The sequence below is a fragment of the Varroa destructor genome, unplaced genomic scaffold (genome assembly GCF_002443255.2).
Source record: "Varroa destructor unplaced genomic scaffold, Vdes_3.0 BEIS01000004.1, whole genome shotgun sequence".
NCBI lineage: Eukaryota > Metazoa > Arthropoda > Arachnida > Mesostigmata > Varroidae > Varroa > Varroa destructor.
This window is the reverse complement of record NW_019211457.1, coordinates 1,308,430-1,322,623: the sequence shown is the minus strand read 5'-3', so window position 1 is coordinate 1,322,623 and position 14,194 is coordinate 1,308,430. Positions and strand designations below refer to the sequence as shown.

General features: G+C 37.1%; 1 protein-coding gene and 1 long non-coding RNA gene across 5 annotated transcripts in view; one reads left to right on the top strand and one right to left on the bottom strand.

Moving 5' to 3' along the window:
• The window catches only part of LOC111248917 (uncharacterized), a 33,647-nt gene that overhangs the window by 13,147 nt on the left and 6,306 nt on the right, over nucleotides 1-14,194 (top strand). The window lies entirely within an intron of this gene.
• On the bottom strand, nucleotides 2,005-11,113 carry frj (membrane bound O-acyltransferase domain containing farjavit). Of its 4 annotated transcripts, none has more exons than XM_022802023.2 (8): nucleotides 10,820-11,113; nucleotides 8,507-8,624; nucleotides 8,107-8,306; nucleotides 7,723-7,908; nucleotides 7,210-7,404; nucleotides 6,490-6,724; nucleotides 5,550-5,724; nucleotides 2,005-5,279 (listed from the first exon to the last, which is right to left on the bottom strand). In XM_022802023.2, exons 2-8 carry the CDS (start codon nucleotides 8,576-8,578, stop codon nucleotides 4,972-4,974), a joined length of 1,371 nt encoding a protein of 456 aa, XP_022657758.1. In that variant the 5' UTR covers nucleotides 8,579-8,624; nucleotides 10,820-11,113; the 3' UTR covers nucleotides 2,005-4,971. The 4 variants fall into 4 exon arrangements, 3 of the variants coding, with proteins under 3 accessions (XP_022657758.1, XP_022657755.1, XP_022657757.1); XM_022802020.2 differs by having other exon boundaries at nucleotides 8,507-8,606; XM_022802022.2 differs by lacking the exon at nucleotides 10,820-11,113 and adding an exon at nucleotides 10,546-10,793 and having other exon boundaries at nucleotides 8,507-8,606.

Genomic DNA, 14,194 nt, shown 5'->3' with positions numbered 1-14,194 from the left:
CAGTCGTAAACGATTTGATCACAGCTGGAATCAAGAGTGTCCGCAAGAACGTTGAACACTGCCGGCGTATTCGCAGCAGGCCATAAGCCTAACTATCTCTATGCGGTGACATTACGATTCCATTAGGTATTTTATCCAGCTACTGGAAACTAGCGACTAGTATGTCATTCACAGTAGATGCTGGCTATATGGTACATCGTAGTCCATATGACTGAACCATTAGAGCTAGGGGGCAAGCAAGGATTTAATAAACGCGCCAACAAAGCGCCAATTGCCCGTTTCTACAGATTGCCATGATAACACTTCAGAAAATGCCAAGGGTAGAGACTGCGGTTCAACGAAAGGCTCTCGAAATAGCGCTACAATCGAGGCATACTTGTAAAAAGAACACACAGTTCTCATTTCGATGTCAGTGAAGTACCGTTATCGTTAACAAAGTTCTGCTATGAAGTTTCACACCATAGAAAAGAATGTAGGAAAATGAACATAGAGAATTTAGTATCTGAAAAATGTCGTTGACCTTCATAGCAGTACCAAGCCCATGGACAATATAACGATACCGGCGTGTCAACATAATAATTTCGTACAAAAGCCATACAAACTTCTTAGAAAAGTGTAATCAATTGACAAACTTTGTTTTTAATTCATACAATTTCTGCAGAGCTAAAAACGCGTATACGATGTGGAATAATTGTAAAATAACCATTACTAAGCTGCTGAGTACATACTCATTATACAGATGTGTAGACACTAGTTTGTCAGAACGACAAAAAATGACAGTACGAAAAAATAATTCTACAAATATATGATTTATTGAATATAGATTCGCATTGATACATCAGCTATAAACAAATAGTATATTGGCACGAGATTCTGATACTGCCTGGTTTCTCTTTATTGAAAATGAAGTTTCACTATCTTTCTCGAGACAAACTTTGCTTTTATAAATGGATCGACTAATTTATCTATTTCTTTAAAGATTAAATAATCATTAATGCACAACTCAGCTACCTCAATTGAAGGATGGGAATGATGAGACGGATCCAGCTTGCATCTCCTCCCGAAAGTTAAGCTTAAGTTATATTTAGTAAATTACTATATTACTATATATTACAATATATATTACTATATAAACCGCAATATATAAAAAAAACTTGTCATCACAACACAGATTAATTCCAATAATAGAAAAAAAAAAGATTTAACAAAACTTGTGAATCAAGGTGACAGTCCTTTAAAATAGCAAAAAATCAAAAATATAGTAACTGGAGTGACGTAGAGGATGTTTTTAGCTGTGAAGCCGTTGAAAGTGATGAGTCGAGTTTCATGCATGTCGCATGAGAATTCATGACGTTCAAGTTCATATTAAAAATTAGATTAAAAAAAAAACATTCAGACAATCTAAAGATTGCTTTGCGGACTTAGAATCATAGCGTAAACGGAAGCAAAAGTTCGAATTTTAGTTACTACTGAATCGACTTCGGTTTCATTCAACAGTTACCACGCAGTGAGCTCTGATTACATAAGCATTCTTTTTTTGCTTGCAACGGAATTTGTCTTATACGTTCCATAGAGGTTCTGTGCACATCGAATAAAAACCCAACTATAGCGTTTCCTCGACCCAATAATGCCTTCGTGAAGACAGACTATTATTTTTGGTCGAGCCCAATTCTAGGCTGACGATCTGAGAAACTCGATGACCAAAGAGAACCTCAACCAGGTACCAAAGATACGTCTACAATGTTATCGTTTTCATTATTCCTAGTCAATTTATTTAGTCGAATTCATTGAGTGGAAAAAATCGTTACACGCGTAAATAAGGAGTTCGGTCTATTGTTCCGTATAGAAAAAAATAAACTAAAAGTCGCTTTCCTTGTACGTACGGCTAAACTCATTGAATATCTTAGCAATGGATTCAATCGTATTCTCCACCATTTCTCCATTTACCATGCATAAAACGTGTTGACATAGTTAAAATACAATGCAATAGCAAAAACAGTTGCCTTCTTATATATATTCGTTGCACTGAATAGCCAAAAGTTTATTTGTAGGCTTTGTCCTAGCCAGGTTCTGTATTCCATTTTACTATGTCTTTCTTCTCGGAGCTCTCCCAAGCGCCACACGAAGCGTATCTACGTTCGGTTTTGAATCTAGGCGATCACGTGTGCTTAAATTTTGGTAAGCAAAGATGTAACCATGGCATCATCACAGGGACCCTCCCATGAAAGCAACCAGCTAAACAGTGATTTCTGCTATCAAAAAATACATATCTAGCAGATCTAACACGTGCTTACATGCAGAGTCGGTACACGAATTTGTACATGATATTATATTGTGACGCAGACTAGCATAGACATTTGTCCTATATCAATTTGCGTAGTTTTATCGTTCGGCATATTGTTATTACACAGCGTTCGAAATTCGATTTTCATCGTCTGGATTATAGTTTATTTGGCACTGGATTATGTGCGAGATTTCACGTCGACGACAGGACCACAAAGTTCGAAGCTAACAAAGGAAACGCATTGAAGGTGTCGGCATTTGTTAAATACAAAAAAAATCATGTTCGAGAGCTTATTTGGCTGTGTAGCTTTCTTGTGTATAACTATTAAATGATGTTCGTTATTGGTCTGTTAATCAGTGATGTAAATACGATAAAAATGTACATGTTACTTCAAACGAGCAAACGTGGCTTCATAGAGCTGAAGGTAGAGGGAAAAGCGGCTTTGAAATGGTTTATTTATATCCTATCACGCATTTGGTTTATTGTAAAACATCGCTGGCTCTAGTAAGAGAAATGACACAGCGAGCCCCCAGGGCATGGCGTCATTTGAAATTTAAGATATACAGTGCGTGTGACAGCAGTATGATAAATTCCAGGTCAAATTTCCATACGCATGCATCACTCGTGTAGATTTTCCATTGTCTGTCCAAACTGAAATATCACATTTTGAGGAACTGTCGTATTTGGTTAATCGCCTGTCTACTATTATAACCACGATTATATCCAATATACATTTGACCGCACACAGTTGCAGGGCGAGATTTTTAACACGAAACAACTGTGTGTTTGTAGGAACTCAGTCGAAAACCGATTCTTTTTTCAACGAAACGGTTGCTATATTGTTGGTCTTTACGGCGGAATAATATTTCCTTATCTGTACTTTTTGGCTAAACTCTTTTTTGGCTATTATGATACTAATTCCATGCTAGCAAAAATCCACCTTTTATTATACATTGTACTACACTAAGTTAATATTTACTTAAGGATTTGCAGTACGCTACCTCTAATAAAAAAAATATTGGAGGGATTTGATAAAGGTCATCTTAATTTCAGACAGCTGATCACTTCAAAAAAGAAATAAAGGATAAAGTAACCGCTGAATCTAGTCTTTTTTTACATTAGCTGCATTAAATGACATACCTACTTCACATAAGTCACAAAATTATATAACACACACCGTACCTATAAGCACACACGCACATAAAGAGAAACAACAATTCACGAAGATGTCATGATCTCTAAATCAAAAGAAACTTGTCTGTTCCTGACCAGCAGGACGAACGACGTTTGGCGTAAATCGAATAGTAAATTAAGTCACCGGACAAACTTGTTTGTCACTTTTTTGTGATCTCGTCGGAATGACGAACCAAATGAATAGCAAGACGAAATAAGTTAACCAACCCATGACTTAGACGGCCAGTTCTTTGACAGAAAATGCTGGACACCGACGATTCGAGTTTAGTAGAGATACTGAATCGAAATAAACAATAAAAACTTGATTGGGTTGAAAACGGCTCAAATAAACCAACATCAATCCCGAAGCCTCTTTTTGAAAGACGCAGAATTCCACACCAGTCAAAAGCCTAAGCTCGCAATAGAAAGAGGCTGAGCACGTTTGGCACTCGATACTTGATACTCTTAGTACAAAGATTAATCACCAAATTCTGTCACTCGTGTGTAAGTTGGCAGGAACTAGCCCGATACTAGTTGAAAAATGTTTTTCTCGGTGGTATAGATTGACCGTACAAAGAAAGAAACGACTGAGAAAAATCGTGTTTGTGCTAGCTGCGTGAGATACACTGAAAGCCGCCTAACCCAACAGGACCGAACCCAATGGCAGGACAACAAAAAAAATCTCATTGAAAAGCACTTATTGGCTTAGGACGCACAAGGCTTCATTTTTCCCCTAAATTTACTCTTCATACTGGTTAGATTGTTTAACCCTCACCAATAGTAGTATGAAATAGAAAGTGTGTGCTTCAGCACCGCCCAAAGTGCCCAAAAGGAAAACCCAAGGTACAATCTGCGGAAAGGTTGCCATTTAACACTGATGTGAAACCATTCTTCAGATATTGAGCGATATCAGTGAACATTATGGGCGGAAACCTTCGATAGGCGCGCTAATTCGGTAGGCTACAGATTTTAACCGTAAAAATTACCTGGACGGGAACAGTATCAACGAATTGTATGCGATTCATTCACTAGAGAAATAATATGCCATATCAGCGTAGCCTGGCAATGTCTATAAGGATAATTTCAATTAATAATGATAATATAAGTACGAAGTTATGCATGGAGGACATTTCTTTGCGAGGTACCTTTCTGCACTATCGCATCTTATCAACGACTTGCCGAATGCTACAGCGAGGAGGAAGTACTGTAACAGTTGAAATGACATTGATATCGTGAAATTGTACTGGGATGCAACTACTGTATCTTGTAATGAATACCGTAAAGACGCCATTGGCTTTTTGTTTAAAAGGAAATGTTCCTAGAAATATATCTGTTTATCTTTGTTCTTGCATATATAAATATGAATCTAGTTTATTAATGTAAAAGCAACACTACCTGCACGGCAGGGATGCACGTTGGAACTTCTGCATGCATTATGAAAATAATAATCATAATAACTTCAACAAATTGATTATGGTTGCTCACAGGCACCCACGCATCGAATATTGGGCTAATTAATGAATGTGCGCTTTCGATTTTTTCACAGCTACAAAAAAATAGCACAAAATCGCTGCCACCCCCAAATGACCAACAAAGTAAAGATTCCAGTAAAATAGAAATATTTCCGGTAAACGCATCATCGCGAACGCTACTCCCAAATAGGCAACAACGACCATTTTTATCTGAGCGAACAGTATTCTCTGGACTGTCCTTGTCGGAATCTTAAATAATTTCTGTTCAGAAAAATGCTCCAAGAGGTAATCTTCCGCTGTGGCAAAGAAAACCATGGTAATAAAGCAGAAATAATAGCCCGGACTCACGCCTGGAAATGAGAAGAACAAAAAGAAGAAAGAGACGTTAACAGACTCGACCTCCAATACATTTCTTTGTATTCATTGTAAATTAACTCTTTTGCATTATGGGTACGTTTGTGAAGTCAGGTCCGTCCTGTTCCCCCGTGGGACATATGGGAGGATATTCTGCCTAGCAGACGGGGTACCTATGATATTTTGTGAGCCTACCCGAAACACAGACTTTAAAGTAGTCAATTGTCGTTCACGTGCACAAAGGGTATGGTCAGTTAATTATTAACCATGCCAGAATGCGCTGATGATCAGAGTGATTCCCATCCGGATGCTTCTATTGTTAAAAGGCGCCCTCTTGTAGCAGTTGACAGCCAGCCAATATTGCACCGTTTGGTTCCATGAACGCATTGTTTCTTTGAGTGTGGGAGAGCCTTCGCAGCCCCATACATCCACATTGCAGACCTGCTTTTACAATAAGGGAGAAGTCATTCAGATAAGGTTTACGAATTAATGATTAGAACGATGCACGATATTTGCTTTGGTTCTTAACGTTAGTCTTGCAGTCGCATGTACTTACGCTATCAACAATTAATCCACAATAACCTCAAGTCTCACTAATGTGCGCAAAAGAATGTAGTTTACAAGAAAAAATAGTTGTTTGTCTAAAAATAAACTGTAAAATCTCCAATAATAAATTGTATATGACAGACTGAAGAATAGACAATCAGTAATTCAATATCAATCTGGATAATAAATATTGAACTAATAATTAAGGGTCAAGTAAAATAATCTACAACAGTAATATAATTTCAGAAAATTATTCCAAAGATTCGATATAACATATATTCCCCTGATTTTAATAAAAATCCAACTATGTGTGGAACGTGCAAATGGAGCTTCGTGATGAACTTTAGGTCATCATAAATTAAATCCATGAATAGGCAACTTATTTGAAAAACTATTATAGTATGATAGTATGATTTAAAGTAAGATAAGTTAAATTTAAAAATTAAGTAAATACAATAGATAAACTGCAAAACTTATTGACTAAAATTAGTATTATAAGCAAAGGAATTCTCTCTAAAAAGGCTCTCTCTAAAACAAAGGAATCCACCGAAGGTAACTCAACTATTGCGGCAATGTCATTGCTCTTTTCGCTTTAATTTTGTTCCTGATCGCCTCGAAAAAAAACTCAGAGAAAGTCACAACTTCAGCCGTTGTACGTACCGTGTTAAAGTCGATGGCCTGTTGTTGTACGGGTTCGCCTGGCAGTTGATTCAGCTCTCTTTGGCGATCGGCATCGCCGTCCGTCAGTATTTTCCGGAACTTAGGCCCCTCTCCACTGCGATTGACCCAGTGTTCAGGGTAGGCTCCCAACCCAGACGCGATACAACTGCATTCGGCTAATAAGAACCCGATGTAAAGCCGAGCACGGAAGCCCACAAACATGACCCACATATACCTGTTTGACAAGAAAGATAAATGACGTAACAAAAGACACTAACAATATCTGGTTTAATACCTTGTGGGAAACGACTGAATCAACAAATATTAAAGTGACCCAATATAAAATCATACGCTTTATATAGCAAACAAACAAACCCTATTTATCTCTAAGTTTCAGTTTTGTTACCTTCTATTAACATTAAATATATCACTAGCGATTAATTTGTTTCTTTTTGAAACATTTTTTTTCTTATTTACATATTTAAACATTATCAGATCGCTATCAGACTCTACGCCATTAAAAATTTACACTTAGCTATAGAAACAATAACTTTTTTAACGATCCATCGTATTAATCGGGCACGGCTGAAATAAATAGGTACACAAGGTGTCGGTAGGTTTTGCGTTAATATTTTCCATTTGGAAAAGAGCGCGCTTGATCTGTATCTGTATCTGCAACCGTCCAATAACATGATAAAATTAAAAACTTCTGGCACTTACCAAACAGTGTAGAAAAAGCCGCTTTCATCGTGGAACTCCGCCGTCTTGGCGGGTTGGATCGGCGCAATATAAATTGACGCAAAGAACATTGTAATAAATATTGGGAAATAAGCGAGGCGGAACATTAGAAAAGGCTTCCGTTGCACAAACGTGGTCGAACACACACCATCCATGAAATCCATGAACGTACGGAACCTGATGCGCATGTCATCATAGGTGAATGTAGATAACGTTAGCTTTCGAACTAACACGCCAGGATGCGCCATGTCTAGATAACGAATTCGTCCATGTCAATCGATTACATATGCAAACGTACCTACAATATCAGGTCCCAATTGCTGAACGTAAATATTTAATGTTACCGATGTGATTATTGTTAATTACAGTAAAAATGCTGATATCTGATCGTAATCGTTAATAGGACATCTAACTTATTAACATATTATTGAAGGCGTTCAGTAGTTTACCGTAAACAGTGGTTCCTTATGTTGTTTGAGCCTTAGTTTTGCTTACCGAATATAGGGTCCTGCCAACAGTCCAATATACGAAAATGCATAGTGGACAATGTCCTTAATAGATGTTTCGTATAGTGCCGAATCAGTTCTCACCTCAGGCTCACTTAGTTCTACCCCTAGGCCACCCATTCTCAGCGCTAACATCATCATAATCATATTGCTAAAATTATTTGCACAGTAGAACCTGAAAGGACACATTCACACAGAAATTATATTCTATAGCTGTTTCATACACATGTATCTATATAATTATCATGTAAAAATAATATGATTGTTAAACAAAAAGTTCAAGCTAGATGTTGTTCGGATTTAACGTAATTAAGGTCGGCCACTTGAATTGCACATAACATTTATTGATTATTCTCCTTTTAGTTTAACCTACCGAAAATAGAAGAGGTACCCAAAAGCGATACAGTTGAGTAATGGATACAAGTTGAATGCCTTTGTCTGCCGATGGAGTACAATCGTAACAATTGTCAACGAACAAAGAGCTAGTTGATGCACAAAGTCCCATCCTGTTAGCAGGACACTCGTTACCAAACCGATCAATGTGCACACATTGCGATGATATGCTTTCGGAATCTACGGACACTCACAAAAACGGAAATCTATCTTATTTTCCGAGCAATAAATTATTTTACCTTTGATTTATAGAAGCGTTTATAATAGGCAAGCGAAGCTTTTTTTTTTTTGCAAAATGTATAACAACCATAACTTTTATTTATTTATTATTTAATATATGCCATTGCTTCTAAATTGCATCTAGGCAAAGATTTACGCACCTTATCGATATGGGTCACACCGAAGACGATGTGAATCGTAAGGAATGTGACGTAGAAGAACTCATCGTTCATTGTTGTACTCGATGATTTTGAAAATTTTCTGAAAAGTATAGTGTATCTATACAAGCTATTGTCGATAAATTAAAGCCCGTTGATATTGGATTTTACGTCTGCAGAAGGTTACTGTGGGTACGAACCACTTTTTTCCTAGCGTATGGACCAAAGATACATTTTCCCAGTAACGATGAGAAAATGTATTTTTGGTCCATGGACTGTTGAAAATAATTTCACAAACTTTTCTGGATAACATCGATCAGGATCCCAGTTAACGCTAATGGTGAGACAAGGGGCATTCACAGTACAAGCTAGTAATAGGTTGCAATCATAAGGACCTGCTTTGTAAGTGCTCTCTCTTAGCAAGGCAGGGATGCATATTGTAGTGCTATTTATTTGCGTTAGAATACGCACGTATACATATAGGATTCACAGTTAGGAGATATATACGCTATTGGCGGTCAAATAAAGATTGCAGCTAGTCAAAAAGGACAGAAGGCACTTCTAAGCCATTAGCACTTTACCTGGGTGTTTGTTTTTTCTAAATCGAACCTCGATTTGCTTATTTTTGTATTATCTGATGACATATAAGGTCAACCATTTTGAAGAATTACGTATGCTTAATTTATCCTATTATCTGAGAGTGAGATGGCACAGGAAATTACACGAGAAGCTGAGCAAGAGAAACACGACAGTAAAACTTAACGTCGTTGGGACATACAGTGGCACGACCCGGTCTTGTGCTTCGTACAGTAAATAGCATGTCAAATAATCGACTTACGACTGTGACTATCGTGACAGTGTCGCTGCAGTATACCGTTCAGATTTTCAATAACATGCTCTTCGCAATGGCTTTATGAAGCTGTCACTAGTGACAGTGTTATTCCAGCATAAATCTAGCCATGACAATCGATTAACTATTATTTCTAGCAACACTCCGTTAGCCACACGAACCTCAATTGATTCATCGGCAGTTATAAGCAATATATGTTAATTAGTTTTATGAAGTGATTGGAACGAAAAGCATGACTCGCCGGGCATACCTGCTTTGCATAATTTACTCACGTGGTTACAGGAATGATTTATTTCTACTAGAAACTTCGATCGCAACCATTCAAATGCTTAAATCTGGAAACTGGTCTATGTGTTTTAGGCCTCTACTAACATCATCACCGGATAAAATAAAACGGTGTATAGAATAGACGTATCTATCCTAAAGTGTTAGCGTAGACATGTTTAGAGGACTGAATTATACCTCGCGATTAATAAAGTCGTAACATGGCGCGACTTAGCACGTGAGGTCTAAGATTTGAACCGTCGTCTGTTATTCTACGTAACACATCATATTCTTTATAACTCTCACTGGGCTAAGCGAACTCTTAATGAACAAAATCTATTTTCTGAATTTGAAGCTCACCTAAATATAAAGCGTTGTTTCACATATCGGATAAACTGCCATTGGAATACGGTTGAATATATTTTATAGATTAAGTTATGTAAGGTAAAAACAAGCAAAGTTATTGGACAGAATGTGGCGGAAGATTCGTTATTATTTTCACATTCTATCACACAAAGTATAGCTTTGCAATATGTAATAGGTGCACATATCGTATATATATATATATATATATATATATATATATATATAGGAATATTTATTAAAATCTCCAATATTTAACAGTTTATTGAATAATTAGTTAACACAAAGATTTACATTCCCTGTTTAGTTATTATTATTTTATTCCTATTATTCTATACATCCGAAAGGGATCCGATACCTATTGGTTCGACTTTCATTCGTTCAGTGTCGCAAGCAGTATTAAGCATAATGTACCGCAATACAGTCAGTGTTTACAATTCTTCCTTCTAGAATAAACAACTAATAAGTAAATCTCGATTTAAAACAAGATCCTTTTAGCGCCGCTAATAGGCGCTAAATAATTAACAGTAATTTACAATAGCTCCGACAAAAATCACCAACGAACCAGTGCCTAGTGCTGCTACTGCTTTATTTCCGTATTGATAAAGTAATTGCCGCTACTCAATGCTGCCAAATGCTCTTCTACGCAAAGAAAAAGATGCGTTATGACATCACGCAAGTATTCCCGTCATGTTGAAATCGAATCCCACTAACGACAAGCACATAGTCTCCTCTATCAACAAACATCGCACGATCTATTCATCTGTACACTGCTTTTTATGTCGCTATTGAGCCTCTCTATAAATTGGCACTCGCCTGTCTATGCCTGCAAAACTTACTTGTAGAAAGGGCAAGAACTGTATCAAGCGCAAGCAAAGAACTCCAGTGATACGACATCATTTCACTCGCCACATTATCCGCTACTGGTTATTCTATTGCCGGAATTTCGCGTATGTTTTTTAAATCACAATTGGATGCATTTTTCCGTCTCTGCCTTCTCTTCTACGCCCGTATCCGTCTTAATATGTAGAACTGTGAATGTTTTACAGGAAAAGAGGAATGATAATCTCACTGTTAAATTTTTTGCTACTGTGAGCTGAATGAGTGTTCGTGAATGAGTTACCGGGATAGCAGACGAATTTTGAAGTTATGTCATCTGTGAGAAGATAATTTCGAAAAAAAACCTTCTTTGACTATAGAGTGTGATGGTGGGTTTCGTACAGTTGGCGAAGGCGTACACGCGCAGTAGATCGTGGTTGCTAGTGCAAAATAGATGATTTTTGTTCTCCGAAAATCTCGTAATCTAGTAAAAAAATAATTAAAGTTACTTGAAAAAGTCGTTCTATGGTCAATCCAATAAGCTTAAATATACACATGTCTTGTAAAGCTAGGGTTATACTCGTTCTATTGAATCCACCATTGCGGGATAACATCACCTTTACATAAAAACTTGATCTTTTATGTACTGAACTTTTAAATGGTTTTCGTGCTACTAGTTTTACTAAGTGCAAAATTTACAAATTGGAACCTATCGCTTCTATGTATTCATCGTGTTATCATTATTATATAACTTTGTATACTAGTTCTGAATAAGGTTGAGGGTTTTTTGTAAAAAGAACACTATTTTTTTTACCACAACGATAAGTCTTAATTATATAGATAATATCAATATACATTTATGGAAAATCTATTCAAAGTTGAATGTTTTATTAATATCAGCTTAAGTCTACGGAACTTACTGAGGGGTAGCATTTAAAAAAGTTAATTTTCAGCTACATACATCCGCAGTAAGGCCGTTGTTCTAAATGAACATTGGCAGTAATACAAAAGTGGCATATTCGGAGTTCGTGAAACAAAGTATGAAGATAGTTTACAGTTTTCGTTTGTAATTAGAGTAAGCGTTTTTTAGATTCGCTGCGAGTGCTGGCATTAGGGCCAGCACTAGTAAGCGACATTTTTTGTAGGGATGATTACAAACAGTGGCGTTAATATATATCCGGTCACCGATGGTGTAACTGTGCAATTATTGTGTCAAAGAAAATGCCTTGAATAAGACATAACTGTTGCGTAAATATTGGCTTATTTCTTTGTTCATTATAATGCCTTCATGGCACTAAAGATAGATGAAGTTGGATATAGATGTGCTGAGCAGCAACTGGGTTGGATCCTTAGTCATTTTAATTCTTGTGGAAATTATGGGGCGTAGTGGTTAGTTCGGACTGGATCAGATCGGATTCTGTAGAACGAGCTTTCTATGCGAATAAGGTTCAACGCGGGCAATTCTTAACAAAAGCAAGGGGAATACTTAAGGAAGCCGTGGTGACTAGCCGCCTGCAAAAGAATGCAATGTTAATAATAATAATGGAATAATAACTCGTTCAGACAACGTATTTCTAATATATTAATGCACAAATATAAATAGTTACAATTCGAATGTTATATTTGGTTACTTACATCTACAATAAACGTTTTCGGAACTCGAACCGACTCTATTCTACATGTTTATACTTTTCCCCACCGCCTTCTCTAAACTGTAATTATGTTAATCTTTCCTTGATAAATATAGTATCCCAAAGGCGCTCGAACAATCAACTTTATTTATAATTTTCGATGTTTAATCCTGTATTCGGTACGCCTAGGAAGTTGTATCAAGATTTGAATAAACAGGACCGCCGATATAGAAGGAAATTACGTTAAATACAACAATTTTTTCATCCATTTGCCTAAACATGGAAGAACAAGCATTTTAGACACGCGTACAAAAACGACGCCATACGCTCTTCCGATCTCGTCTCATTTTTAGTCAACACAAAGATCGTTATTTAATAATTACTGCTTGGCTCCTCATTCACCATTTAGCTACGCTAATCCGTCCTCGCGAGATTATACCGTACGCATCCGTTTTGGAGGATCTGTACACCCTAAAAGACACGCCCTCTATCCCTCAGCCCCTTATGTTCTGAGCGATACGGGCTGTAATTGCCGCAAAGTCTTTGTTGAGGCCGCAGAAACGATGCTTCTAATATAGTCGTAGAAACCTCCTCTAATGTTCGACGCTACAACAAGATTTAAAGGCTTTTAAATGTCACTTCTTTAGGCTGGATTTAGGTCAAAAACACTTAGTGAAAATGACAGCTTTCATCACCAGTTATGCCGACTAATATATTGTAGGGAACACTGCGCCACGTGAAACCGCCTTTTTAGGAACAAATTCGATTCCTCATCAAGGTACCATTGTTGTTGGAACTTCAAACTTTTTTAATGAGAATTTTGTACGTAGATGGAGAATATCTTCTCGGTGATACCTATGGGTTCAACATCCTGTCTAATCTGCTTGCTGCTTTATTGGACTTACGGTAGAATAATGACAATTGTGCTACAACAACTATTCAGGACAGCGCTATCCAGTTAGATTTGGTAGCAACGGTGATCTTAAATTATAATTCTGATAGAAAAAAATACCATTTATATGAGAGTTCCAATGTAAAGCAGAGATCTTCAAAAATTAATAGCAAAATATACTAGACTATGACGTACCCCTGAAAATATTCTACGTTCCGAAAAATTTAATAGAGCTTCATTCATCGAATTGCTAGGGAAACTGCACTTTGCTTCCTGCGAAAATCGACGCTTTTGATTCCACTGGCAAACTACAAAATATTTTAAGCATTTTGTCCTCAATAATAAAAATATGTTTAAAAATTATTAACATATTCCGTACAGTTGTTAGCTGTTAGGTGTCCGCATCTTAATTTTTCAGTTATTTTCGGACCAGCAAGCAAACTTCAGCTGCATCTATGGATCAGGCCTCAACATTCTTACTAGTTTCTTACTAGGCTTTTTTGTTGATTGCTTATCAAATCACCGCTGTATAGCATACGTAACCGGCAACGCTTGAGCCAGTAACCTCTGGTGTTTCTCAGCCGCAGGCTACCGTGCCGATGTACTACTCTATAGCCCTATTTCCTCCTGATTTAACGCTCCTAAACACTCTAGCATATGAGGCAAATTTTTTTTACCGAAGTTATTTCTGACGAGTTAGACAATTTAGTACGATATGTTGTATTATTTTCAATTATAGCTTTCAGCTTTGCCTCAGCCCACAGGGCCGTAGCCACTGTCCACAATTGTTTATTCGACGCCTAGTCGAATTATAGAATTCTGGAGATGACAGCGCTCAATGATGTGTCCGGGATCCAGCTTCCGCTGAGTCG